This window comes from Manis pentadactyla, chromosome 10, assembly GCF_030020395.1.
Source record: "Manis pentadactyla isolate mManPen7 chromosome 10, mManPen7.hap1, whole genome shotgun sequence".
Taxonomy (NCBI): Eukaryota; Metazoa; Chordata; class Mammalia; order Pholidota; family Manidae; genus Manis; species Manis pentadactyla.
Genome location: NC_080028.1, coordinates 36,450,624 through 36,478,535, shown reverse-complemented (window position 1 = coordinate 36,478,535; position 27,912 = coordinate 36,450,624). Strand labels below are relative to the sequence as shown.

Below are 27,912 nucleotides of genomic sequence, written 5' to 3'. Positions count from 1 at the left end.
CTGAATGTTTTCTGCAAACACTAGAAACAGGGAGAAGGGGAAGGTTTATCCTCAAGGGTGCTGGGCCCCCGGCTTGGCCTCTCAAGACAACAACAGATGGTCGCAGCTTGTCTGTGGCCCTGACCGCACTGCAGACACAGGCAGGGATTGCTGCACTCCCGCCTCCCAGCCCCCTCATCCCCCACGCCCGATATGAACACACAGCCCAGATGGGGGCCGCTTGGCCAGCCTCATGCAGGCGGACCTCCTGCTGCTTGGCATTTGACATATGAGGAGTCCAGGGCCAGAACCACCCCCACCCACCCCCGGCCCCCGCCCAACCTCCATCCAGAGAGGAGCCAGGCTGGCGGGGAGACCCCACTACCTCAAGGAAGCAGGATCCCAAGGGTCCTGATCTCTCTATCATGTGTCTGGTGGCCTTTGATGGGAATTCCAGCATTTTTCTTATCCTTTCTCAGAGTCCTGACTGCGAGAAAGGAGGAGGAGGATTAAAAAAAAAAAGAGGCCAGGTGAGGTCCCTGGGGACTGGCTTGGTGCCCTGTAGCTCTAGTCAGACCAGGGCTGGGCAGTCCCCTCTGGTGTTCACAGATGCAAACTCCCCTACTGGGCACCCTTCCCATATCCATTCCTGAGGTGATTCCCTGGCTTGGCCTCTACCACTTTCACTGTGTCATGCAGGCTCAAATTTAGTTACCTTGACTTTTTTCTTTATTTGTGCACAGGCATTTTAAAGCCTCTTTGCTTGACAATCCATCCATCCATCCATCCATCCATCCATCCATGCTGCAGACTCTATCAAAACCTTAACTGTAGTGTGCTAGAACTGCCCTAGGTGCTTGGGGTAGGACAGTGAACAAAATGAAGTCCCTGCTCTCATGGAACGTTCTAGTGGGTACAAGACAATAATGCAACAATTAGGTTAAATGAGTGCTACAGAGAAATATCAGGATGCAATGACCACTGAGCAAAGACCTAGTGTGAGGGTGTGAGCAGTGCAGAGACCTAGGGAGAGTGCTGTGTCAAGAGCTTCCCCCCAACCCCCAGGTGGGAACAAGCCTGGTGTGGCGGGGGTGGGGGGTGGGGGGAGCAGCGAGGAGGCCAGTGTGGCTGTAGGGGAGGGGCCAGGGGAGAATGACAGGAAGAGGGACTAGAGGTTAAGTGGAAGCAGATTATTAGGACCTTGTCAGCCACTGTGAGGACTTGGCTTTTATTCTGAATGAGATGAGAGCCACTGGAAGCTTCTGGGTAGAAGAATGACATTCCTGAACATGTTTCCAAGGATCATCATGGCTACTGTGTTGAGGAGAGAGAGAGAGAGAGAGAGAGAGAGGTAGAAATGGGAAGGTGCGATAGGAGGCTGCTGCAGTCATCCAGGTGGCAGACTCCACTGGAGGCAGTGAGACTGGTTGCATTTTGGATAGATTTTGAAACTGGGCCAATCTGATTTGGTCTCTGAGGTGCGAAGGGGAGAACTTAGAGATGATCCCCAAGCTTTGTGGTCTGAGCAGCTAGAAAGGATAAAGCTGCCGTCTCCTGAGATGGGGAAGACAGGGATGGGTAGGTCGGAGATGGAATTAGGAAGGCAGAAGTTTGATTTGGGGACTTGTTAATTATGCCAACTAAATATTCCAGTGGAGGTCTCAGGAAGAAGGTGAATATGCCTGTGGGAGTACAGGGGAGAAATCTAGGCTGGAGAACCACATTTAAGAATCCTTAATGTACAGATGATGGTCAAGAGCATCAGACTGGATGGGTGTTCCAGGGACTGAGTCCCAGAGTCTGCAAGGCCCAGAGGGAGGTGTGAAAGGACAGAGACAGAAGCTGAGGAGGAGGGTGGGGCGGTGAGTCTGGTGAAGCTTCAGGAAGGAAGTGAAGCTGAGCCCAGCACTGCTGAGCTGAGCACTGACCACGGACCCGACATCATAGCCATGCACGTGGGTGGCTGAGGGCTGCGTGTGAGAGCCTGGCTGGAAGGGGTACAAGAGAGAACGGAAGGGGAGGAACCAGAAATAATAGGATAGGTGCCTTTTCAAACGTTTGTTTTTGTTTTAGTATAAGGCAAGTAGAGAGCAGCAGGATGTAGCTGGAGATTATTAAGAGATCATCTTGAGGTTTTCTTCCCCCCTAAAATGGGAGAAATAACAGCATGTTTGTGAGCTGATGGGAAGGATTCAGTAGAGGGGGACATGGATCAGGCAGGAGATGGGAGAGGGAGGGACTCATGTTCGTGAGCGCTGAAAGGGGATGGCATCAAGCATACAGGAGAATAGTCTGCTCTTGCTGCTAAGGACTTTGTCCAGCTTGCCCAAGAAGGCGGGGGTCATTTAGAGCTGGAGTAGTAGGGGAGGACGCACGAAGGAGGCAGGACTCATGGCCTTGGAGGGCAGGAAAGGGTTAGCTGGCAGAAGGAGGGCATTTCTGATGGGTGGAGTTCCCTGAGCAAAGGCCTGTAGGCCTGCAGGAGCGGGATGATTCTTTCTAGGTCTCTTGAGGCTCTGTGCATGGAGAGGAAAGCTGGCTTACGCTGGGTTGTCAGAGGCATCAGAGAGGCCTGAGATGCTCACAGGGTAGACAGAGGACAGGCACGCGCCCCAAGACCCGAAGAGAGTCACCCCAACTGTCCTAACCATTCTCACTCCTTGGAGCTCATGGATTGTGGCCTGTCTCATCTACCCCACCACCTAAGTCCAAGTTCACCATTTCTTAAGCCCAGGATTGAGTTTAGGGTCAGAGAGGAGAGTTCAGGTCTCAGGGATGTTTCTGCTCCCTTCAGGGGTCTGCTTCCCAATTTGCACCCTTGCCTTACCACATGCTGTGGAGGTGAGAAACACAGGCCAGAGGGAAGAGGGCCCCTTCTGACTTTGGGCAAGCCGCACCTCCTCTCTGGGACTCAGTTTTATCATCTGTAAGCAACATCTACTTAGGTAGGGTGTTGTGGGCAGTAAGTAATGCCACAGGGGTGCCGGCACTCCCTGCTCAGCAGCCTCAAGTCCGTGCATATACCCACTGCTTTCGATCTGCAGATGCCCATTTTAGATGATGCCCTGACCCCCTCCCCTGACCCGTCTAAAACAGCCTCAACTGTCCTGAACTGCCAGAATTCATTATTTTCCTTTCCTTCTTTTTCTCCTTCCCTTTCTTTCTTTTGGCATGACCACTTTTACCTTATCTTTCCTATTAATGGTAGAGTCCCTGGGATGGGTCACAGTTTGATCCAATTTGGTGTCTCTAGACCCTCAGTGTCTGGCACACTGAAAGTAGCATGAAAGTGTCTGCTGTCTGGCTGGAAGCACAAGAGCACACATAGCTGCAGAAAATGGGCTACAGCCTTTGCAACTAGTGATTTGCAGCCAGCCACCTGTCTGTCCTCCTTTGGCTCATGCCCTAAATCCTGATTAAGTCCTACCCATGCTAGGTCTTGTGCCAGGCCCCGGAGGGTCCTTCAGGCAAGGTCCTGCGTGTCTAGCTGTGTTGGGGGCTGTTCTCTGGCCTGGACTCAGGGAAGAGGTGCCTGTGTGGTGGGTGCAAGGGCTGTGCAGGTGACCAGTCCAGATCCCTTTATTGCCCCTCCCTCTCCTCTTGCAGTCACTGGGGGTTGGCACAAGAGGGACAAGCGGACAGGGGTATAGTCCCGTTCAAGCTCTGCCAGGCAGCGGGAGACCCCCTGGGGTACCAGTTGTGAGCAGTAGACAAAAAGCCTAGGACAAAAGGCCTGTGGGAGCCACGGTGAATAGATTAATGAGATTTCTATAGGAGGCCCAACAATGGGATTCTCCACTCTGGCCCCTTTGTCCCAGGCTGAGATAATGGGTTCCCGAGGAGCTTGCCCAGGAGTGGCCCCTTCTCCACTCAGGCCTGGAGCCGCCACCGGCTGACCCTCCTCCCCTGCCCCACCCCTGGCCATTTGGTTCAGCCCCTCCTTGAGTAACGGAATTCTGAATCAGAGTGGTTCTGTGAGATGGCGAAGGAGCATCAGGGCCTCCTTAGGGAGTGGGAGGCGGGTGTTGTGTGGCTGGGTCCCTTCCTACTGCATCCTGTATGAAACAGACTTTAATTCCGAGTGAGAGAAAAGTTTGAAGTCTGCCATCTACACCAACTTTAGAGAGTGAAGCTTAGAGAGGTGGGGTGTCTTGCCCAGGGTCACACCACGAAAGCTCATGGGTGGGAGGAGGACTGTCTAAGGCCAGTGGGAGGGAAAACACACTCCCTCTGTTTCTCTCCTTCACTCTCACACTGTGCTCTTCACTTCTGACATCAGACATGGGAGTTTTCCACACATCAGTCAATTCTGCCACGCCAGCTGGGTGTCCTCCAAATCCACCTGGCACAGCATCACATCCCACAGGTGAGGGGCTCAGTCCTGCTCAACTTCAGAAGCCAACTGCAAGCCCAGGGTGTCACCTGTGCTGACCGAGGGGCTATAAATTTTCCAATTTGGAAACCCCCATGACCCACTCCTCAGATTTGATTAATTTGCTAGAGTGGCTCAGAGAACTCAAGAAACCATTTTACTTACTAGACTGCTGGTTCATTATAAAAGGATGTAATTCAGAACCAGATGAATGGAAGAGATGTACAGAGCAGGGTATGTGGGAAGAGGGGTAGATAATGGCGCTCTGAGAAGGGGCAGTGGGGTAGAGCTTCCATGATCTCTCTCAATACCTCCACATGTTCACCAACCAGAAGCTCTCTGACCCCTGTCTTTCTGGGTTTCTGTGGAGGCTTCATTACAAAGTGATGATTATTGAATCACTGGCATGGGGACTGAGCACAATCTCCAGCCCCTCTCCTTTCAAGGAGCTGAGGTGGGGGGTGGGGCTGAAAGTTCCAACCCTGTAATCCTGGAGTGGTGGATTCCCCTGGCAACCAGCCTCCAACCTCAGGGTACCCAGGGGCTCTCAAAAAATCATCTCATTCACACACACTCAGGTGTGGTTGAAAAGGTCTTATTGTGAATAACAGGACACACATTTCACCTTCAATGCTCAAAAGCTATTTCAGGAATTGACAAGAGACCAAGTATTATAACAAAAGATGCTCCCATTACTCTTACGCTTAGGAAATCTCAGGGGTTTTGGAGGCTGTGATCCAGTAACAGCGGACAAAAGACTGAACATATATTTCTTATTATAAATCACACTATCACAGCCTGAGTCAGGCCCGAAGGCCTGGGCATGGTCCATGGGGACTGCAGAGGCCCACAAGGTATGTTTTGGCTATTTGACAAGGCTGAATCACTTCTCTCATGGATACTGATAGACTTCCTAAAATGAGGGGAGGGGTCCAAGGAACTCTTTATTTACCCTTCCATCCAGTAGTTCTGGTACTGCTCATTGGTCGCCTGTGAGCTTGATGGACTGCACTCTGTGGGTAGAATAAGGTGCAAATGCAGACTCATGCGTGGGTAGGAAGGCCCTTGGCCTCCACATGTCTGCAGAGAAAGAGCTGCTCCAAGAGCCTGGCCTTGCACCCCGACAGTGCAGTTGCAGAAAGCTGCTTTTTCTCCAGAGTCCTAGCCCCCACCAGGGAAGGCCAAAGACCCAAATAAGGGACTGTATGCCCATCCTAAGGGTGCCCAGTGCTTATCAGATGGCAAGTCTGAGGAGAAAGGGACCTGCTACTTGGGCAGTCTTGCAGTGAGAGGACACAAATTCTCCCACCTAGGGTCAGTTGCTTCCAACTGTAGGCTTGAAGGGTAAATATACGGCAGTGGAGTCTGAGCCACATTCCCAGGCAAACACAGAACTGTGTTTCTATAAGGCCAAGGAAATGAGCCTGGTGTGGGCTGTGTCCTGGCCTCAGGCTTTTCTCTGGCTGAGAACCAGGGGCTCGGCCAAGGAGGCAGTGCAGCCCAGAAGTAAGGGCCTGGGCTCTGCAGTCAGACTGCTGGGGTTGGAATCTTTGGGGATGTATTAGTCTCTCTGTACCTCAATCTCCTCGTCAGCAAAATGGAGGTGATGACAACAGTCTCACAGGGCTGTTGTGAGGGCCACATGAGATAATGCATGTAAAGTATAAGGAAAGGATGGGCTCTGCCCTAGTGCTGGGGTGCTGGGGAAGTGTTATGAGAACCAGTTGGTCATATCAGAGATAGAAGGAACCTCCCTCACAGAACATTTTCCAAATTCCTCCAATCCTGAGGGGAAGTGACTTGTCTGGAGTCACTCAGCAAGGTTGGGTCTTTGCTCAAGTTTCTTAATTGTACCATTTATCACACTACTTTGTTTCCCACATACTTTAGTGCATACTTTACCTACATTATCTTTTTCTTTTATTAAGGTATCATTGATATACAATTTTATGAAGGTTTCACAAGAAAAACAATATGGTTAATAAATTCACCCTTATTATCGAGTCCCCCCCATACCCCATTGCAGTCACTGCCCATCAGTGTAGTAAGATGCCACAGAGTCCCTACTTGTCTTCTCTGTACTACACAGTCTTCCCCATGACACCACACACACCCATGTGCACTAATCACAATACCCCTCAATCCCCTTCTCCCTCCCTCCCCTCTCACCCTCCCCCACCCCTCCCCTTTGGTAACCGCTAGTCCCTTCTTGGAGTCTGTGAGTCTGCTGCTATTTTCTTCCTTCAGTTTTGCTTCGTTGTTATACTCCACAAATAAGGGAAATCATTTGGTATTTGTCTTTCTCTGCCTAACTTATTTCACTGAACATATCCTCTAGCTCCATCCATGTTGTTGCAAATGGTAGGATTTGCTTCTTTCTTATGGCTGAATGTACCACATCTTCTTTATCCATTCATCTACTGGACATTTAGGTTGCTTCCACATCTTGGCTATTGTAAATAGTGCTGCAATAAACATAGGGATGCATACATCTTTTTGAATCTGAGAAGTTTTCTTTGGGTAAATTCCTAGGAGTGGAATCCCCAGGTCAAATGGTATTTCTATTTTTAGTTTTTTGAGGAACCTCCATATTGCTTCCCACAATGGTTGAACTAGTTTACATTCCCACCAGCAGTGTAGGAGGGTTCCTCTTTCTCTGCATCCTCACCAACATTTGTTGTTCCTTGTCTTTTGGATGTTAGCCATCCTTACTGATGTGAGGTGATGTCTCATTGTGGTTTTAATTTGCACTTCCCTGATAATTAGCAATGTGGAACATCTTTTCATGTGCCTGTTGGCCATTTGAATTTCTTCTTTGGAGAAATGTCTCTTCATATCCTCCACCCATTTTTTTCTTTTTATTGAGTTATAACATACATTACAGTATATAAAGTATTACACTAATCCTGAATGTACAGCAAGATGAGTTTACCTCCATCCATTTTTTAATAGGGTTATTTGCTTTTTGGTTGTTGAGGCATGTGAGTTCTTTATATATTTTGGATGTTAACCCCTTGTCTGATATGTCATTTATAGATATATTCTCCCACACTGTAGGATGCTTTTTTGTTCTACTGATGGTGTCCTTAGCTGTACCGTTCTTTAGTTTGATGTAGTCCCATTTGTTCATTTTTACTTTTGTTTCCCTTGTCCGAGGAGATGCATTCAGGAAAATGTTGCTCATGTTTATATTTAGGAGATTTTTGGCTATGTTGTCTTCTAAGAGTTTTATGGTTTCATGACTTACATTCAGGTCTTTGATCCATTTCAAGTTTACATTTGTGTATGGGGTTAGACAATAATCCAGTTTCATTCTCTTGCATGTAGCTGTTCAGTTTTGCCAACACCAGCTGTTGAAGGGGCTGTCATTTACCCATTGTATGTCCATGTCTCCTTTATCATATATTAATTGACCATATTTGGTTGGGTTTATATCTGGGCTCTCTAGTTTGTTCCATTGGTCTATATGGGTCTGTACTTGTGCCAGTACTAAATTGTCTTGATTACTGTGGCTTTGTAGTAGAGCTTGAAGTTGGGGAGACATACATTGTCTTTTTAAATCCTCTTTAAGCCACTCTTTAAGGAATATATCATGTTCTTTAACTGATGGAGAAACTGAGGTTCAGCTGAGGTCAGGCAACCTGTCCAGGGTTCTATGCCTGTTCTGGGACTGTGTGCTCGCAGGCTGGTGTGTCCTCAGGCTCAGGTGCACTAGCTTTCTCAGCCTGTGTGCAAGTCAGGCAACCTCACCTTCCTTTCCCTCAAACTTGTGCCCTCGTCTCACACTCCTTGGGCAGTTGGGTTCTGGTCAGACCTCTGTTCTTTCCCTTGGAAGAGGTGAGAGGAAGTCTCCAGATGCAATGCTATGAGACTAAATGTCACACAGTAAATATCTAAGCCTGGATTCAAACATGTCTCCCTGATTCAAAGCCCACACTTTATCCCAAGTCCCTGGGGGACTTTCCTCACTTCCAGCTCAGATGATGCAGGGGGTCCCTCTCGTGGGGAAGTTCCTCCAGGTCCCAGACGCTGAATGGCAGGAACTTGTGAGATGGGCCACAGGCAGGCCTGGGGTCCCTATGAGAAAGCAAGACAGGTAGGTGGCCTGGGGATGAGAGCAGAGAGACACCATGCTCCACCCCCCGACTTCTTCAATCTGAACCCTCCTGAGTGGGGGAAGGGAGGAAGGCAAGGCCATTATAGGCCTGGGTGTGTTAGGAAGCACCCAACTGAGACTGTACAGTTCCAGAGACACTGAGACAGTGAGAGAGAGAGAACGACCATGTACACACATACATAGGGCCTATACACACGTGCCTCCGCGTGGGTGGCTATGCCTGTTCTGGGGCTGTGTGCTCGCAGGCTGGTGTGTCCTCTGGCTCAGGTGCACTAGCTTTCTCAGCCTGTGTGCAAGTCAGGCAACCTCACCTTCCTTTCCCTCAAACTTGTGTTCTCGACTCACACTCCTTGGGCAGTTGGGTTCTGGTCAGACCTCTGTTCTTCCCCTTGGAAGAGGCGAGAGGAAGTCTCCAGATGCAATGCTATGAGACTAAGTTGGGCAGAACTTGACAATCTGGTCCCCTGCTCAGACCACTAAAGGACCTCCAGCAGAGGCCATATGGTGAAAGGGAAGAGAGAAGGCTGGTAGCTGGTGAGGAGCTTAGGGTTGAGGAGTCTCTCTGTGAATGGGAAAGAATTAAGCCTGCTGGGGGAGGCAGCCAGGACACAGTAGGGGAGGAAGAGTTAACTGACAGAGCGAGGTCCCAGCCTGGCCCAGAATGGGATCGAGGCCTGGGGTGGGTGGACCCTCATGCCTCCTGGACTACGAAGTGGATGAGGAGTAGACAAAGGTGAGAACAGAAGGCCAGAGGTGAGGGAGATGGGCCCCTGGTCAAAATGGGGAAAGAAAATCCTGGAGTGGAAGGGCCAGTATCTGAGGATCAAGGCAGAGATGAAGTGGACTGGATAAGCAGCTGTGGACAGGTTCCCTCCAGGGAGGGCCCAACCCTGGAGTAGAGAGTGTGGCTATGACACCAGGACAGGTTTGGAGGCCTGAGGTGGGTTCCTGGGTCCACAACTGCTGAGCAGTTCAGTGATGTGTGTTTGGTTATGAGGCACTGAAGACTGCAGGCCAGGGCAGGAGCTGGGGAGAGGGGCAGGGAGGACCCTAGAGAACAGCAACAGGGAGGAGCAGGGAGTCTGGCAGACACTGAAGGGAGTGTGTGAGGATAAGTCCAGTCCACAGCTTCTTTACTGTGTCTGTGTCCTGGGAGAGACCACTCTTTCCCCATCATGCCGTTTAATACGCTCAGGGAAATGCTATCGTTAAGGCCAAATCTCTTTCTCCATATTACAGAGCAAAAGAACAGATAACACTAAATAGAAAAAAACAAGTTTGGGGTCCATGTCATAACACAGTATTTGCATCTGTGTAACTTTCTTTTTATTGGTGTGTTACCTGTACCAATTTTTTATTGCACTGAGGTAACTTTGATATTACCTCCTATGACCCTGTAGCCAGAATCACATGTAATTTCTGATGTGAAATTCCCCCTCTAACACCAGGTAGTGCCTCTGTTCTTTGCGGCCCCTCTCAGCAGGAGTTGGAGAGCAGCATATCTACCCTCCACAGCCCTCACACTCAGGCCTGATGCCTCTGCTCTGCCTTTTTGCCATTGGTGGCCAGGATCACCTCTCAGATGGAGGTGAAACAAGAACTATGCTTTTAAAGCTTTAGTATCTATGTCTCATACCGTCTCTAGGGCAGTGGGAATGAGAGTATAGTTTTATTTTCAGAGTGTCCTCTCCCACTGACATCAAGTCACAGCCATAGGAGGTAATGAGATGAACAGGTGGTACTATCAATAAGCTGCTCCAAGTAAGGGCAACTGTGGAGGACCCAAGAAGTGACCTGATTATTTTCAGCTTCAGCTTCGTCTGCTCTGCCCCCGCCATACACCATACTCCCAGTTCCAAGCCTCCAATGACCCAACACTTGTTTGGTGCTCCCTCCAGGCTTGCAGTGTACAGTGATGTAAGCTGCACACTGTTCATGAGCCCTTTTAAAGGGTTGCTCCATTTGTAGTTTTATTATGACAGTTTTCCAGAAGGTGGCAGTAAAGTGTCTTGCGGAAGGGAACAGGGCATGTGAGCTAGCACAGCCCTCGCTTTCTGAGTGCATTGTGCTCTGCACCTTTGAACGAACAGGAACCTTCTAGTAGCCTCTCTGTCCAGCTTAGTCCCTCACCCTTCAAGGTCCAGTAAAGACACCAACTCCCTGGTGAGCCTCAACCAGGTGTGGCACATTCCCCTGAGCTGCAGAACCCTTGGCATACACCTGTATTTTCCCAAGTCACAAAGGAGGTTGTCTACCTGTCTAAGCCATTATATTCACTTTTCAATCTGCCCCCATGCCTAGCACAGGATTTAGTATATGCTCAGCAAAAATTTGTTGAATATTGAACCTGTAAGTTTAATCTGTCTGAAGCTTAGGTCTGAGAAATAATCATCGGCAAAAACTGTCTCTGGCATGCCACAGCCCATTTAGTCTTTGAGATTTTATCCTATCAGGGCAAACCCAGTGGGGCCACATGCCCAGAGAGTGCTGTTCCCCAGGCCCCGGCTCACTTTTATCAGGAGCAGGCTCATGCCTTGACTGGTGTTGAGGGACAGTATAAGAAACAGCTGTGGAACATTTCTGCCCTCTTTATGGCATAGCTAAGAGAACATTATTATTACATCTTACTTGTCTGCTTACTGAGGGCCATGAAATAAAAGTTCTATGATCTCTAAGTCAGGAACATTTCTGTTTCTTTTGATACAGTGGTGTGTCTTTTTACTTTGCAAAGTGAGTTATTTGGTTACTGGGATGCTCAGAGACAAATGTGTGACCCACTTTCTGTGAGATGTACTAACTCTGTACTGCTGTGTACTTTCTCCCATCGTCTCTGAAATATGATTTATCTATTCTAAGTACCTTTCTGTATTGTGGTGAAACACACTGTGGAAATGAGGCAGGTGGCAGCACCTGCCCTGGGCACACAGCCACCATGTGCAGAGCAGGGTCTGGAACCTAGGAGCTCTGACTTAATCAGGCAGAGACTCAAAGAAACCAAGTGGAGGGGAAGTTAATGTGCCTGGGTCTAATAGTTCCCCAGAGGCACCCATGCCTCTGACTTCAGGCCCAGAGCGGGCCCTGGAATCTCAGGGAAGGCTGAGGTGAAGAGAACATTTAAGACTATCAAAATGCAGGGCCTCTAGGCTGGGGGACTTGGGCACTTGGGCAGGCCTCACTCATCCTTAACACAACCCTAGTGCCTCTACTGTGCCTAGCCCACGGTGGATGTGCAGCAAACATCCATTACTGAATGAGCCCCACCAGAGTTTGACCAGTCCCAAGGCTGGGGTGTCCCATCCATTGCCTGACCCTTCACCATATTAGGTCTGAAAGTAAGGAACATGTGTGTCCTAGAAGACAGGGCTGGTGTGGCCAGGACAAATAATGATCATTGCCTATAAGGTGAAGTTAGGGCCAAATATGTCGTTTCCAGATTCCTCTTGGCTCTGACGAAAGTATTTTCAGATAACTTTAATCCTGGGACATGAGGGGCAAGTCTTCTGGTGCCTAGAGAAGGGGGCCCCATGCTTCATTCTAGGTAGGATGGCCTGTGGCTAGCGGTCGGCGGGCTCTCAGAGGCTCTGCAGGCCCTCACAGGCACTCCTTTCTTGCCTGCAGCTCTGTTGAAGATGCACTGGACACCGGAACATGCCCAGCCCCTCAACCAGTGGCCAGAGCAGCACCTGGACGTCTCCTCCACCACCCCATCGCCGGCCCACAAGTTGGATCTGCCCCCTGGGGGTCGCCAGCGCTGCCACTATGCTTGGGCACACGACGACATCTCTGCCCTCACCGCGTCCAACCTCCTCAAGCGCTACGCAGAGAAGTACTCAGGGGTTCTGGACTCGCCCTACGAGCGCCCCGCCCTGGGCGGCTATAGCGATGCCACCTTCCTCAACGGTGCCAAGGGGGACCCTGAGCCCTGGCCAGGGCCGGAGCCACCCTACCCCTTGGCCTCACTCCATGAGGGCCTCCCAGGAACCAAGTCGGGCAGTGGGGGCGGCTCCGGGGGCCTCGGGGGCTCCCCGGTTTTAGCCGGGAACCTGCCTGAACCCCTCTACGCCGGCAATGCGTGCGGCGGCCCGTCGGCGGCGTCCGAGTACGCGGCGGGATACGGCGGCGGGTACCTGGCGCCGGGTTACTGCGCGCAGACAGGCGTCGCGCTGCCCCCGCCACCCCCGGCTGCGCTACTGCAGCCCCCGCCTCCGCCGGGCTACGGCCCCTCCGGGCCCCTCTATAACTACCCTGCGGGTGGCTACGCCGCGCAGGCCGGTTACGCTGCCCTCCCCCCGCCCCCCGGCCCGCCCCCGGCCCCCTACCTGACCTCGGGCCTAGCGGCGCCCACGCCTCTGCCCGCCCCGCCGCGGCCGGCGCCCTCCTCCTATAGCTTCCAGGCGGCCGCGTCGGGCGCCGAGGCCGGGGTTTCGCTGAAGCGCAAGGCCGCAGACGAGGGCGCAGAAGGCCGCTACCGCAAGTACGTCTATGAGCCCGCCAAGGCCCCGGCGGCCGACGGCGCCTCCTACCCCGCAGCGGACAACGGCGAGTGTCGGGGTAACGGGTTCCAGGCGAAGCCGCCGGGAGCCGCGGAAGAGTCGTCGGGCAAGTACGGTGGTGGCGTTCCCCTCAAGGTCCTGGGCTCGCCCGTCTACGGCCCGCAACTCGAGCCCTTTGAAAAGTACCCGGAGCGCGCCCCGGCGCCGGCTCCCCGCGGGGGCTTCGCCGTGCCGTCGGGGGAGCCTCCCAAAGGTGTGGACCCAGGAGCCTTGGAGCTGGTGACGAGCAAGATGGTAGACTGCGGGTCCCCGGTGCAGTGGGCAGACGTGGCAGGCCAGGGCGCGCTCAAGGCGGCGCTGGAGGAGGAGCTGGTGTGGCCCTTGCTGAGGCCGCCCTCCTACCCAGGCAGCCCACGTCCGCCGCGGACTGTGCTGCTTTTCGGGCCACGAGGCGTTGGTAAAGCGCTGCTGGGCCGCTGCGTGGCTACGCAGCTGGGCGCCACGCTGCTGCGCCTGCGCGGAGCGTCGCTGACAGCTTCTGGCGCCGCCGAGGGAGCGCACCTCCTCCAGGCCGCCTTCGCGGCTGCGCGCTGCCGCCCTCCCGCCGTTCTCCTCATCAGTGAGCTGGATATGCTACTCTCGGCTCGGGACGACGGTGCCGCCGCCACCGGCTCGCTGCAGGCGCCGCTGCTGGCTTGTCTGGACGGCGGATGCGGCGCCGGGGCCGACGGCGTGCTGATCGTGGGCACCACCTCGCGGCCAGCGGCCCTGGACGAGGCGACCCGCCGGCGTTTCGCTCTCCGCTACTACGTGGCGCTGCCCGACGGTCCAGCCCGCGGACAGATTCTGCAGCGGGCGCTGGCGCAGCAAGGCTTCGCCCTCAGCGAGCGGGAACTCACAGCCCTGGTGCAGGGCACCCAGGGCTTTTCTGGGGGCGAGTTGGGGCAGCTGTGCCAGCAGGCAGCGGGCGGGGCGGGCCTCCCAGGGCTGCCGCGCCCGCTTTCATACAACGACTTGGAGGCAGCGCTAGCCAAGGTGGGCCCTCGAGCCTCCCCCAAGGACCTGGACCGCTACGTGGAATGGGACAAAATGTATGGCTCGGGACACTGACGGAGCGCGAGGAGGCAGCGGAGGTAGTCGCCCCTCCGTCTCCGCTCCCCTGTCTGGGAGGGATGTCTTCTACCAAACCGGGCTGGGAGGGTGCTGGAGTGATGAATGTGGGCTGAGGGGGGAGGGGACTGCCTGTGGATTTTTTTTTTCGTGGGAAGGAAAACGCTTCTGCTAGGCAGATAGATGCCATATGTGCTGTGTACTCAGGTTTTTCCTATTTATTGTGGATGGGAAGCTTGCCATCTCCACCCCGCGGACGGGCAGACCAGGGATGGGCTGGCACCCGGGGCCTAAGGAACTCCTGCTCTCTCACCACAATCTTTTTGTCTCCTCGCTATCTGAATGCCTCTCTCACCCTTCCCCCACGCTCCCCTTTCTTTGCATTCTCATAGTTTTCTCCCCTGTAGCTTTGTCACTGACCCCCGCCCCCCATATACTAGCCTTCTCTTTTGCTCCTCCCCTTATATCTCCATCTATCACCTTCTGTGCGTCTGTCTCCATCCCTTGCTCTCCAGGCTCTCTGTGTCTCTTGGTCCCTCTCCCTGCCTTCTGTCCCTCTCATTCAAACACTGCGGTGTCCCTTTGCAGGAGATCTGGAGGTCCGGGGGCTGAGGAGGAGGAGGGGATAGGGAAGTACCTCCCAACCCGTTATCCTTTACCCAGCTAAACCTTGGGTCTGGAGGGAGTCAAGAAAAAAAAAAAAACCACCCAAAGAAGGGTTTTTGTTTTTGAGGGGGAGTCCCAGAAATGTAGCTTGTTTAATATTTTAGGCCTCTTATTTTTGTACGATGTGTAGAATTTGCTGTTTTTCTTTTTCTTTTGACAACTCAGGAAGAAACTGACCTCAGAAAGAATGTTAGACTTTGGCTGCTCTCTGGTGTGTTCCCTGCCCCCCTCCCTTACCCCCAAGGGAGCAAATTTTCCCAGAATACTCAGAAAGTGAAAATTTCAGGAAAGGGGAGAGGAAGACCCAGAGCCACACTGCAATCCTTGTTCTTCTGGGGACAGAAGCAGAATGTATTTCTGGGGCTTCCTCCCCAGGTCTAAGGTTGTGGGCAGGAGTGTGGGGAGTGGGTTCTGAAAGGAGGTATGCCCTGCTGCCTTCCACATACGTTTTCTGTGAAGGGTTATCCAGAGGGGATGCCTTGGCCCACTTCCTACCCCTGACCCAGAAGGCAGGTTGAAAGGGCCCAAATGGGCAGGTGACATGGACAGAAAGTCCCCAGATAGGTCGTTTCACGTGGCCCTTGCCTACCTAAAGGTCTTCTGTAACTTACGCTGAGAGGATTCCTTCAGGAGGAAGACTGGCCAGTCTGGTTGGGCGCAAAACTGACTATGGACTCAGCCTTCCCTGTCAGTTGGGGGGCTCTGAGGAGGGGTGAGCATGTGTTACAGGACAAGTGTCTGTGCGGAAGTGTGCCTCTCCCATTCTTTCAGGGTCCTAGGTCTGAACTGTAGGGGCTGTGAGAGGATGAAGGAGATGGGCAGGCTTTTTCTCTCGGGGGGGGTTTATCTTAGTCCCACCCAAACATTTACCCAAAGCCCAGGCTTGGGGGCCCTTCCTTGTGAGAATGGTATTCCTCTCCTTCCCACCAACTTTTCCTTGATGGGCTTCATCAGTTTGCCTCCCTCCCCCTCCCAGGGAGCCCATTCTGCAAACTCTGAGCTTTGGTGCAAAGTAGGGGGGGACAAGCCCTCACCCCTACCTCTTCTGTCTCCCACCCCAGCCTCCCTTCCTGTTGCCTGCCCACCTTTATAGTTCCTAGTCTCCATTCACTTCCCACTCCCAGCTGGAAGGGTGTCTCTGGTGGACATTTTGGGTGCCAAGGTGCTGAGGGCCTGGGCTGGCCTAGGAGTGCTAATAGGGAAGCTGCTGTTTTTCCCCCTTCTGCCCCTTGATCTCTTTCTGGCCCTCCTCTCCTTGGAGCCAGCTGATTGCAGGGCTTTGGTGCCTCAGCAGCAGTGGACTGCAGGGTCCTGGCTGTGAAAGACCCTTGGAGCAGGGAATGAAGAGGTTCTCTCAGGTGTGTGTACCATATATGGGGGGTGGAAGGTGTCGGGGAAGCGGGTTGGTATTCCAGCCTTCCGTTCAAGAAGCAGGCAGCTCTGGAGGTCGGGGGAAGAGCTCACTGACTGAGACCCAGGGCCCTCCACTGCTTCCTCTACTGGCTTTGGGGAACTTTGCACAAGAAGACAGCCCCCAGTCTACTAGCACCTACCTCATAGGCGCTGGGGTGGGTGGGGGAAGGGCAGGTCCAGCTCTGGCAATGTTGTGGGGGGCATACCAAAGAATCCAGGGGCAGGATTTGGGGAGGGCAGACTCAGCAAGCTGGCCCTCTCCTTCTCTACCCAGATTGGGATGGGGTCCTCTTCTCCAGCTGTAACCATTTCTACCTCATTTTGCTGCGTGTTGTACATGGACGTATTTATCTCCTGTCTGACGATGCTCTGCAGTTGTGGTCTGTCTACCTCAGAAGAGACTGTATTTTAAAAGAAAGTATTACACAGTATTAAAGCTATGACATGTGGTTTCCAGATGATTTCTTCGGGGCAGCAGGATGTGGGGAGCCCTCTGGGCAACATCCAGGTCTGCTGGTGTCATGGGTGTGACTCTGCAGTGTTTCTTTTCCTTCAGCAAAACATCACTGTGGAACTCCTGTTACTCACTCTGACACACCAAGGGGCTACCAGGTGAAAAGCCCCTGATAGGGGAGGCTCTCCTGCAATTCTGAGTTCTCAGAGGCTCAAAACGGGCTGACTGAAATCCTCAGAGGCCTGAAGTATGAGGGAGCAAAGAAGGGCTCACGTATTTGTTAAATGAAGGAAGGAACGAATAAATGTATGGAGGAAAGGGGGCTGAAAAGGAAGGCTCACTCAGAACTGGACAACAGCCCTTGTTGGCTAGAGCTAGGGTTACACTTGCATTCCATTCTTGGAGGGAGGGGAAGTGGACAGAGCGCAGGGTGTGGAGACAACCAAGTTCCAGTCTTTAAGGTCACACGGGATCCGTTGTCCCATCTACCCATCCCCAAACTCTATCTTTGGCAGTACATCATAACCTAGGAGACTGAGAAAAAAAACTAGGAGGGAACATCTTGCTGAAGAAGCTGTGTAGAGATACCCGGAGGTTTGGACCTACAACTTCCCGAGGTCTTTGAAGGCTGAGCTGGAAATACACCGGACTGCAAGGGGAGTAGTGCACCCCTGCTTCCACGGGTTCAGGTTTAGGGCTTAGGAGGCAAAGCAAGCCCAAGGGAAACCCCTTAAAGCAAACAGTTTCCCTTCCAAGAGAAACGACTGTGGTGCGCCTGGATATGGGGGCTCCAGGGCATTGCTCCAAGGTTCAGTGACCCCAGCCCTCCTGGCTCTTGGAGGTCCAGACCACCCCCATTCCAGTTGGTTTATTACACAGACACTACATGGCACTGAGGATTCAGACTTGGTTAAGTACATCTGCTGTGCTTAATGGCCACTGGACAGCCCACAATACAGGGTGGGAAAAGCTCAAAAATAGATCATTTGAAAATTCAACTGGACAAAGCTGCTTGAGGAGGGACTATATCAAGAGATTTATATTCTCACATCTGGCATAATACTTGGTATACAGAAGATGCTGAGTAAATGCTGAATAAATCCTCAAATTAGTTTCCAGGTAAGTGTCCCAATGGAGAATGCATGTGCTATGCCAAGAATGCCCAGAAAGATCATGGCTTGTGGTGGGGTGTCAGAAACACCCCCAACAAAAGCTGCAGAGGCCCAAAATCACCAAACCTGAGAGTGGAGCAGGGGTAAATCAGGCTGGAGGAATCACTGGGATTGTACCATGGCACCCCCAGGACCTTCCGTGCCCTGTGAAGAGCTGAGGCTCCACCATGAAGCCGGTGCGTTTGGGATGTCAGGGACCGGCGGGCTCGTGGACGGGGACTGGTTTGCAAGTTAGGAACTGACATACTGATTCAACAAATCATCTGAACACTCCTTTTATGGGGACAATAGATGGACCTGAAGTCTACCGGGGGAAGCAGTCAAAAGGCAGAGCCGCAGGGTGTTGTGGGAACGGATAGGAGGGACACCTACAGAGATGGGGGGGTCCAAGGGTGTGTGCCAGACCTGTCAGCTAAGGATTGACCAGGGCAGAACAAAGTGCAGACCGAGGATCCAACGGAGAGCCAGAGCCAAGCTTGCTTGGGGGAAGGGAACAAGTTCAATGAGTGGGGCCCTAGTGTGTGTGGAGGGCGGTGGGGACTTGAGAAGCTGACCATATCCAGTAAAGAGAATATGATGTTTTGGACGCACGTTAGTGGAGATGGGAAATGGTAGAGCCTATAAACATCAGTAGTTAGTAGGTAACAAGAGAATTTAGGCAATGATTGATATTGGAGATAAGGGAGAGAAAGGGATCTAGCTCTCTTATCCTAGGGTGGAGGATGGGTTAAAGGGACATGGGAGACTTGCTAAATTTGAGGCATTAGCGGGCCGGCCAGGATGCCTAGGGCAGGCCTTTCAATGTAAGGGTCCCGGATGCCACCAGGGGGATGAGTCCCACCCAGTCCCTGGGCTTTGTGAGACCTCCCTTTTCAGTCCCTAGTTTCCGGGTGTTGGGAGATCCTCCGACAAGTCCCAGGTGGAGGGAGCCTCCTCCCGGTCCCTGGGTGTCGGAGCCCCGCGCCCCAGCCCCTGAGGCCAGGCAGCCCCCTCCCGCCCATCGTCCGCGGGTTTGGGCACCCCTCCCCCACCCGTGAGCATTCGGAGCTCCTCCCCCCACAGTCGGGGTCTGGTCACCGCCGGCGATGGCGGCCTGGGCACCGGCCGGGGTTCTGGCTCTGACCCTGTTCGTCTGGGTGCTGGCTCCTGCGGGAGCGGTGGACGCCATGGGCCCTCACACGGCCGTCCGTCTGGCCGAGCTGCTGACCCCGGAGGAGTGCGGCCATTTCCAGTCGCTCCTGAAGGCGCCGGAGCCGCACGTCGAGGACGAGCTGACCAGGCTTTCTGAGGATCGGCTGGCCCGGCCCGAGCCTCCGAAGCCCACGACTGCGTCACCAGGCGGGCCGTGGCGGCGGCGGCGGCGGGAGGCGTCAGGAGCCCCGGCGGGCGGGGAGGCCAAACCCGCGGAGACCTCCGACGGCTGCCGCGAGGGGCTGGCGGCCTGGCTGACAGCCCAGGCGCCGACACTGTCTTGGGACCGCGTGGCCCGGGCCCTGCGGCGCAGCGGCCGCCCCGACGTGGCCCGGGAGCTGGGCAAGAACCTCCACCAACAGGCAACGCTGCAGCTGCGCAAGTTCGGACAGCGCTACCTGCCGCCGCCCGGCGACCCCGCAGCCCCCGGGGCCTCCGCCCCGCGCCCCCGTCGCGCCCTGGCGCCTGAGCCCAACTGGGACGAGCTGGAGCTGACCGTGGAGCGACTGCCCCAGGCGCCGTACCAGCGGAGCCCCACTGGCTGGGCCGGGCCGCTGACGCTTGGCTTCTTCACCGGCTTCATGGGGGCGCTGGGCGCGGGGGCACTGCTCATCCTGCTCACGCTGTGGGTCACCGGCGGCGACAGCGACGGGAACGGCGACCGAGCACGGCACGGCGGCACCGGCCGGCCTGCCGTTGCCCTGCGCAGGCCTGTCGAGGCGCACGGCTGGTGGGAAGCAAAGCCGCTGTTGACCAAAGAGCAGCGCGCGCCTCCGGAAGCTTGGGCTGCGCGTGGGCCAGATCCCTCCTCTTCTCAGTGCCCCCCGCTGTAAAATGGGACCACAGTCATGGTGAAGTGCTGCCCCTGGCTTATAAAAGTTACGAAATACGCAAAGGAGGGAGCAATCTGTTAGTTTGTGGGAAATGACTGGTGCTAGCCAGTGGGGCTACTGGTGGAAATGGGGCTCGGGTGCCCATCTACCTGGGTAGGATACAGGCCCTCCCCAGTTCGTGTCAGCTTTAGTTCCTTCTTATCTGGCAATTATTCTTCCACCAAGATCTGCCATCTATTGAGCACTAACTGTGTGCCAGGCTCCATGCTCAGCAGCTACATACATTATTTGATATAACCTTCAAAACCCAAGAAGGCAGGCATTATTTCCATTACACATTAGGAAACTCTGGCCATGGCCAGTTGGTGGCATAGCCAGATTTTTAAATCCAGAGCTGCCTGAGCTCAAAGTTTGGGCTCCAGAGGGAAGGATGTGGATCAGTAACAGAGCTTGGGAAACATGATGAGGACCAGAATAAGATGTGGATCTTCTGTTTACTCTGAGGCCCTGCTGAAGCATGCAGGAAGCAACATAGCCAGTGTGTTCCCACTTCCAGTGGCTGCTGCCTCCAAGCTGCTCTCCCCACTCAGGCAAGGCCCCCTGATATACCTGGTGCCCCCAATTTTCCCACCCAGCTATGTGGCTGGGGAGCTGATTCTGGTGAGCCTTCACGCAGACTCTGTCCCCCCACCACAGGGGATGGCAGGACAGTTGGGGGGTCCTGCCGAGTGGGTGTTTGACTCCCCAGCCAGCCTGGACTGCGGGGCTTTGATGTAAGAGCAATGACACAATGACAGGCCAGTCTAAGAGGAGAGTTGAAAACAAGATTGACGTAACCCTTTATTGCAAATTCTAAAGTAAAAAGATGTACAGTACAAAGTAAAATTGAAATTTCAGACTATAAACTTCCAATCCACTTACACATTCTCATTTCTCAAGCATTTCTGCCATTTCTGCATAAACAGAAGAGGGAACAAGTCGAGGGGGTGAGGGAAGGAGATACAGCAAGGGGAAAAAATTGTCTAGAATAATCACAAACCCCAGAAGCAAGTGAAAGGAGAGACATTTTCTCGACCTGCTGTCCTGGTGATGAGAAGCGGAGGTGGTTGGAGCAGTGCAGTTTAAAATGGCTCTCAGAATAGCAGCATTTATGGTACCATTTCATCTTCCTTAAGTCCAAATAGTACTTTGCCCTTCCCTAGTGCCTTTGCCTCTGTATCTCAAAACACTTTACAAAACATTTAGTTAAAGCCTCACAACACCCCTGTGAGGTAGGTCAGTATTATTATCCCCATTTTACAGATGGGGAAACTGAGGCACAGAGAGGTTAAGTGACTTGCCCAAGGCCACACAGTGAGCCAGCAGTTGAACTGGGGATGGAACACAGAGTTCTGTCCCTTTTCTGGAACCACTGGACCACACTCCCCTTTACCTATATACATTCTTCACACACACACACACAACACGTGCACACCCACCCACCCTACCCCACTTAGCCTCTATGTACAGCAAACAGCAGTGGGGGGCAGGGGCCGGGGATGCCTCAGGAGCATTTCAATGGAGGAAATCTCGGTAATCTTGGAAAGGGAATCCAAGTAAGCACAGAGCTGAGCCACAGTGCAGACTGTGCCAACCTTGGGGCCCTCCCAGTCCAGACTTCCTCTTCTCTCCTGGTGTTCCCCTGGCTGGCTGGCTGCAGCCAATTCTTTAGGGGGTGGGGGTACCTGAAAATGAACGAAGCTTTTTGCAAAACTTTGGGCAACATCTGAGAAAAGAGAGGCATCATTATAGAAGATGCCCAGGACTCAAGTCACAAAGCCATAACCCATGGCAACTTCACCTCCACAGCAGGCCTAGAGGCTGGGGCCAAAGGGAGGAGTAGGGGGACTGACATACCAGCCATCTGCCTCCAGAGTGGAGCTACTGGTGAGGACTAGAGTGGGCACTTCAAAATCCTCCTGAGTGTTACTGGGCCGGGAGACATGGCCTAGAAGGCAAGTCCCCAAAGCAGAGCAGAGTGAGGGAAGGGGTGGGGTGTCCCTCTCCCCTGCATGAATGTGAATGAGACCAGCCCGAGTCTGCTGGGTTATCTGATGGGGTGATGGAGGGCAGGGCCCAGCATTAGCTAGCAGAGTGGGAGGCTGTTGGGCATCATGCTCGACTGAGCTTTGGGATAGTTTTTTCTTGACATAGTGGTAAAAAGGCAGAAGGCCAGCCCAGCTGGGTTGGCTGACATCATCTCTGCAGGCTCTGCCAGGTGGACTGGTGAGAAAGAGGTTTCATGGGTCTTCAAGCACCGGCCCGGCAGGGGAGGAATGCCACATGCAATGGGTGAGTGGGGTTGGGGGTGGGGGAGTCAGGACCTTGCGTTTCTCTCCAATCTCTACTTCTCAGCCAGAACTTTGCAAGAGACCCTCTGACTTCTCTCCTTTCTATTCCCCTCCGGTCCCCAAATGTGCTAAGGTCCCAATTCCCAGACCCCTCCCAGGACTCAAGAATTGGCATAGTCAAGCAACAAATACACACTAAGACAGGCTTCCCTTGTACAGTAAAAAGGGTCGTTTTTATTTTGTTTCCTTTTGGCTTATAGTAGTGATGTACTTTTTATCACGTCTCAGAGCAGTGTTGGCCTCCATGCATTCACTAATACACTAGTCTTCACTATTGGTCTTTTACATGTTTACATTGGTTGCAGCGAAAAATAAATGAACTCTGGGCACTGCTGTTCCAGGGGCTTTGACTGGGACTTTCTGTTTACCTCTTCCCGGTCAACTTCTGATGCCAAAAGTGGCTTTAGAGAGGAGTGTGAGTAGGTCAGGTTGATTTAGCAAGTTTTTTCTGCTCTCACCCTCTGCCTTAAATGATGAAGTCTCCTCATCTAGGCAACAAGGAGGTTCAGGGAGGAAGAGGGAAGTATTTTTCACACACAAATCAGCAACTGTGTCAGCTGCTGCTCAGTGGCTTTGGCTCTGCATTTGAAATTAACAGCATCACACGTCTTTTTGCTTTTTGTCCTTTTTTAAAGGTGAATTGTGGAGTATAAATAAGTGCACCAAGGACCTGGCTACAAAAAATAAATATTTATATTATATTTATATATCTATATATATATGTGCAGTGATACTGTGGCTGCTGCTTTTTGATTGGCTTCATTAATACTTGGCAAAGCATTGCCACTTACTCACTCCGTGAAGACATACAGAAACGTCATCACTGACTCTTCCAGTTTAATGCCTGTTAACTGCAGGTGTAAACTGCTGGTGATGGTGTCACTTACTACCAAAGAACTGTGGAGCAGGGCATGTGAGTGGTGGGTGGGTGCAGCAGTGGGCGAGGAAAGAGAAGGTGGGAAAAGTTTGACAAAAAAAGTGAAACTTCAAATAAAGTGGAGGTGGCTTCTTCCCTATGAAGCTGGCTGATGGGTGTCAGATACCAAGGCCCATGTGTGTCACTGAAGAGATGGCCTCCTGGGCTGGGGTCAGGGTCTAGGGGAGGAAAAAGCTCAGATTTCAGAAAAATCTCATTAATATGCTCTAGTAGCTTAATGACATTACTTGCATGAACACTTGGAATCTTAAAGCTCTGTTGCCCATCTCAAGACCAAAGAACAATTATGAAGTTTAGCCAAATCTTGCATAGAAGTGGTTAGAATTTATTGCACATTGGAACAAAAATATATATTTTTTGTTGTTTTGGAAAAGACCGTTATCAATAAAAAATTTTTTGTCTGTCTGTCTGGTTTGGGGATGTACATTGGCTGACAGCATCTAAGTTCTAAGAAGAAAGAAAAGTATAAAAAATAAAAATAAACATGACAATGGCATAAGCCAGAAGCCATTTCCTATTTAATAAGTTAATAATTTGTATTTACAAAAAGGCATGCCAATAAAATAAAATGATATATTACAGTATTTATAATTCTCTTAAAAAGAATAACCACACGCCAGCTTCTATTTTGTGCTGTTTCCAATGTAGCCTGTACATGTCACTATACATTCATCCTAGCAGTTAGCTGGGTCACTGAAGGAAATGCCTTCCCAACCTGGTCTCAGGTGTGTAAGAAAGTTCTAAGGATGATGCCGCAGAAGCAGGCTTACGAGAGCTGGACAGAGTTTCTAATGGTCCAACAAGATAGAAAGCTCTGCTTACTGATTTGCTTTTGCTGTGGTTTGTTCTATGCAAAACTAGTCAGTGGACTACGAAATTACATCCAAAGTGCTTCTACTGCAAGGCAGATTGGTGTGTCTGATTATGGACTGTTTCCCCCCCTCTATTTTAGGGTTCTGGGAGAATTTATTTTGATTTGGTTTGTCATGCTAAAATCTCTCCTCATTCTGTGAATAGACTTCCTGACACATTCAATTGCAGCATCTTGGTTTTGAAATCTAGTTGTCATATAAGACACCCCTGGACTAAGAACCGTCTTCCCTAAAGCAGGAGATGGACTGGAGATATGAAGCTCCCCCTAAAGCCACCCTCCAATGGCCATGGGCAGGTCGCGAAGCAGACAGCAAAACTGGCTGAAAGGGAATGAGGTGGGGGAGCTGGAACATCTCATATGAAGTCGCTTTCTCATGAGAACCAGTGCAATAAAGAAACCAAGTGGGCTTGGTTCAGAGGCGGCTCCAGCTCTGCCTCTGGTCCCACTGGTGACTATGTAGTCTATTAGTAAAGAAAGAAACCACAGCCTTAGCCCCGGTGCTGCTGCCCTCACCCACCTCTGTGGGTAGGGGAAGCCCCGCTTGGTGGGAAAATGTGATGGAAGCCAAAGGAATCATGCAATGTGTGAATGTGCGCCACGCTCTGTAGAGGAGAGACCGTCCAGGACACCTGAACACCTCTCCGTGTGGCCCCAGGCCCGGAGAAAGCCACAGTGCAAGAGGACATGGCACTGAATGAAGTGAGTACCCCTAGGCCCCAACAAAAGGTTGTTTAAGTTCCCCAATACCCTCTAGAGATAATGTGCCACTTTGAATAGCACTTTCATCTCTGCCCCAAATGAATGTCAGTTTTCCAGTATGAAGGCTAAACAATCCTCATAAATATTGCAAGATACAAATGAACATTTTTTTTTTTGATTTTTGTTTTTAGCCCTAGGATTTGGTTTTACAGTGACATTATTAATACAAGCCATTCAAGACCAAAATTTCCCCACGTCTGGGACACAGAGCAGCATTAAATAGTTCATCTTTCAGAATGTGCAACAATGGCTGTATGTTAGAGACATCTGTTCAACATATACATACAACGGATCCATCTGCTTGTTGGATTGGGTTTGTTTTTTGTTGGTGGTGGTGGTCAATTGGTTGGTCATGTTTCCCTACCCAGAAGGTGTATGAAAGACTTCTCAGAATTCATAAAGAATTGCAGCGGGTATGGAACTCTTACCATTTTTTCCTCCAAATACAGTGAACGGTGCAAGGCTGGGTCCTATCCAAAGGCTGACCCAGTGCAGGGGACAGGATTAGGAGTGTCCTGTGGTGTATGGTTCTCATGCATGACTTCTGATCACAGCATGCCATCATGCAAATCATTTCTATGCATTGAATAAGCACAACGTTTGGATCGGCCTGAGCAAGTCCTCCTCAGCCTGAAGAAACCTGATCGTTTTCCCCCACCCTTTGCCAAACCATGTGATGCCCATGTGGAGAAGATGCCGTTTATGCCAAAGAAACTGACAATTAAATGACATGGGCTAAATGTGAGTGTGTGTGTTTTTTCTTTTTGCTGCTTAGCTTAACTAAGGTAAGAATGCAAATAGAGTTTGCATGAACAAACAAACTTTTAAAGTGATGCTTTCTGCTTCTGAGAATCAACAAAATGAAAAAATAAAATCCATTTGGCTGCAACAGAAATCTGCTGGTCCCGGCAGCCTCTCTGTTTTTGTATCCTGTTGGTTTTGTCCTAAGTTGCACTGACTGATGTGGAACATGCAGTAACCAGCTGCCCAAGCACTAGAACATCTGTGAGTCCAGGGAGCAGGGTCCTTTGCCCTTGGGAGGTCACTGCTCAAGACTGGTAAGCAGACTACGTTTGGTATAGATCTTCTGGGTGAAGTGTCTCCACAGCTGTTCTGCATTGATAATATTCAGGAAGTTTGTAAACAATCTTTTACTTGCAAGTTTTAAATCGGTACAATATTTAATTTTTGATTTCCTCTAACACTTGGATTCTCTGACCTCTTTTTGTCTTTTGGCTCTTTCCCTTCTTCCTTCCTCTGCCCGTTGCTGTTTCTCCTTTTCAGGTTTAGTTACACTGTCATAAGATGGGAGGGAGGCTGTAGAAGGGGTGCTCTCCTTTTTCTCCCGGTGTGTGCCTCCATTCTCCAGCTTATTGGAAGTCATCTTTTTGCAAATGAAGCCCCGCCTTGCTAAATGTCCCCGGTAGGCGCGCTGCAGAACCACTGCGGACACCTCCTCCTGCTTGCGCCGCAGTGTAGTCGTGATTGGCTCATAAGACACTTTGGAAGGATTGGATGCCACGAACCGCTCCTCCATCTGCTGCCGAAGGATGTCCAACTCCCCACTGTCTCCCAGGACCCGCTTGGTGAAGGCAAAAAGGATGTCCAAGCAGTGGATGCGATCCCCGCTGACCATCGGCAGGTCCATGGCAATGAGCTCAATAGTGTTGGGCTTGGGCACTCGGAGCGGGTGCTCCAAGGCATCTGCAAAGTCTGCCAGCTTACAGTACTCGATGAACTGGGTGGCATCAGGGTCAAACTTCTCCCAGATCTCATAAAAGGTCTCAAAGTCATCCTCACTCAGAGGGTCTGCACTTTCCTCTGTGGCCACACTGAAGTTCTCTAAGATGATGGCGATGTACATGTTCACAACGATGAGGAAGGAGATGATGATGTAGCTTACAAAGAAGAAGATGCCCACTGAGGGGTTCCCGCAGTCTCCCTTAAAGCCACTCCCTGGGTGCTCCTTATCCAGACTGCAGTCAGGGGGGCGGTTCAGGATGGGCAGCAGCAGGCCATCCCAACCAGCTGAGGTCGTGATCTGAAACAGGCAGATCATGCTGTTGCCAAACGTCTCGAAGTTGAACATGTCATCAATGCCAGCCTCATGCTTCACATATGCAAAATTGGACATCCCGAAGATGGAGAAGATGAACATGACCAGGAAGAGCAGAAGGCCAATGTTGAACAGAGCAGGCAAGGACATCATTAAGGCAAAGAGCAGGGTACGAATCCCTTTGGCACCTTTGATCAGACGCAAGATGCGGCCGATACGGGCCAATCGGATGACTCGGAATAGGGTTGGGGAAACAAAGTATTTTTCAATTATATCAGCCAGGAACATGCCTGAGAAGAGGAACAGAAGACAGTTATGTTACTGCGATTGGAGATTCCATTTTTCTTTACTTACGTCACCTGGCATTATGGAACCCTTAAGTTTGAAGGACTTTACAGAAATGAGTACCTTTCTAGTCAATCTGAACTCTCATAATAAAAAAGAAAATTACATGGTTCAAAACACATAAAAAAGCAGAGAAAATGATCGAATAGACACTTGTGTACCTAACACCCAGATTTTAATAAATGCTAGCATTTTACCGAATTTGCTTCTTCTCTTCAGCCCCAGAAGCAACCACAATCCTGAAGATAGCATTCTGGTATCTTTGTAAGTTTTGCTATGTATGAATCCATAAATAACATATAGATAACATCCTACTATGATTAAAGAATTATATCTTTTTATAGATCAACTTTTTAAATCTCTAGCTTTCTTTTTTGACTTAATATTACGTTTATGAGATTGATCTCTGTTCCTAAACTAATTTTAGATTATTCATTTTAACAGTTCACCAGTCCGCATTTGAATAGGTCCTCATTTGTATGTTTTCCATTCAAGGATAATTTTTTGTTTTCAGATTTGTGAAGGCATGACCTTCAGAGGTGTTATCGATTCCTCACCAAAATGCTCAAATTTCCATATCCACAGGCAACTAACGAGGTCTGGCTCCACCCCATGACTTCACTGCCCTTTGGCTGTGCTGTCTCTGATTTTGAGAATGCCACAAATTTTCAAAGTATCTTCTTTCTGGCTCTAAAAAGGAACTTTTGGTTTCTCACTGCCCAATGTCACCAAACTTGCCTAGAAAACTAAA

At 51.4% G+C, this 27,912-nt stretch overlaps 3 protein-coding genes across 8 annotated transcripts in view; 2 read left to right on the top strand and 1 right to left on the bottom strand.

Annotated features, from left to right (window-relative positions):
- The window catches only part of FIGNL2 (fidgetin like 2), a 33,045-nt gene extending 16,446 nt beyond the window's left edge, over positions 1 to 16,599 (top strand). For both annotated transcript variants that reach the window (XM_057486620.1, XM_057486622.1), the window contains one exon: positions 12,087 to 16,599. In XM_057486620.1, the coding sequence (XP_057342603.1) occupies positions 12,087 to 14,071 (1,985 nt within the window). In that variant the 3' untranslated portion in view covers positions 14,072 to 16,599. The remainder of the gene's footprint in view (positions 1 to 12,086) is intronic.
- A 1,882-nt stretch (positions 16,600 to 18,481) lies between these two features.
- Positions 18,482 to 24,134, top strand: TMDD1 (transmembrane and death domain 1). Its single transcript, XM_057486623.1, has one exon. The coding sequence runs from the start codon at positions 18,862 to 18,864 to the stop codon at positions 19,798 to 19,800; it is 939 nt and encodes a 312-aa protein (XP_057342606.1). The 5' UTR covers positions 18,482 to 18,861; the 3' UTR covers positions 19,801 to 24,134.
- A 27-nt stretch (positions 24,135 to 24,161) lies between these two features.
- The window catches only part of SCN8A (sodium voltage-gated channel alpha subunit 8), a 197,658-nt gene continuing 193,907 nt past the window's right edge, over positions 24,162 to 27,912 (bottom strand). For all 5 annotated transcript variants that reach the window (XM_057486617.1, XM_057486616.1, XM_057486619.1 and 2 more), the window contains one exon: positions 24,162 to 27,106. In XM_057486617.1, coding sequence (XP_057342600.1) covers positions 25,959 to 27,106 — 1,148 coding nt within the window. In that variant the 3' untranslated portion in view covers positions 24,162 to 25,958. The remainder of the gene's footprint in view (positions 27,107 to 27,912) is intronic.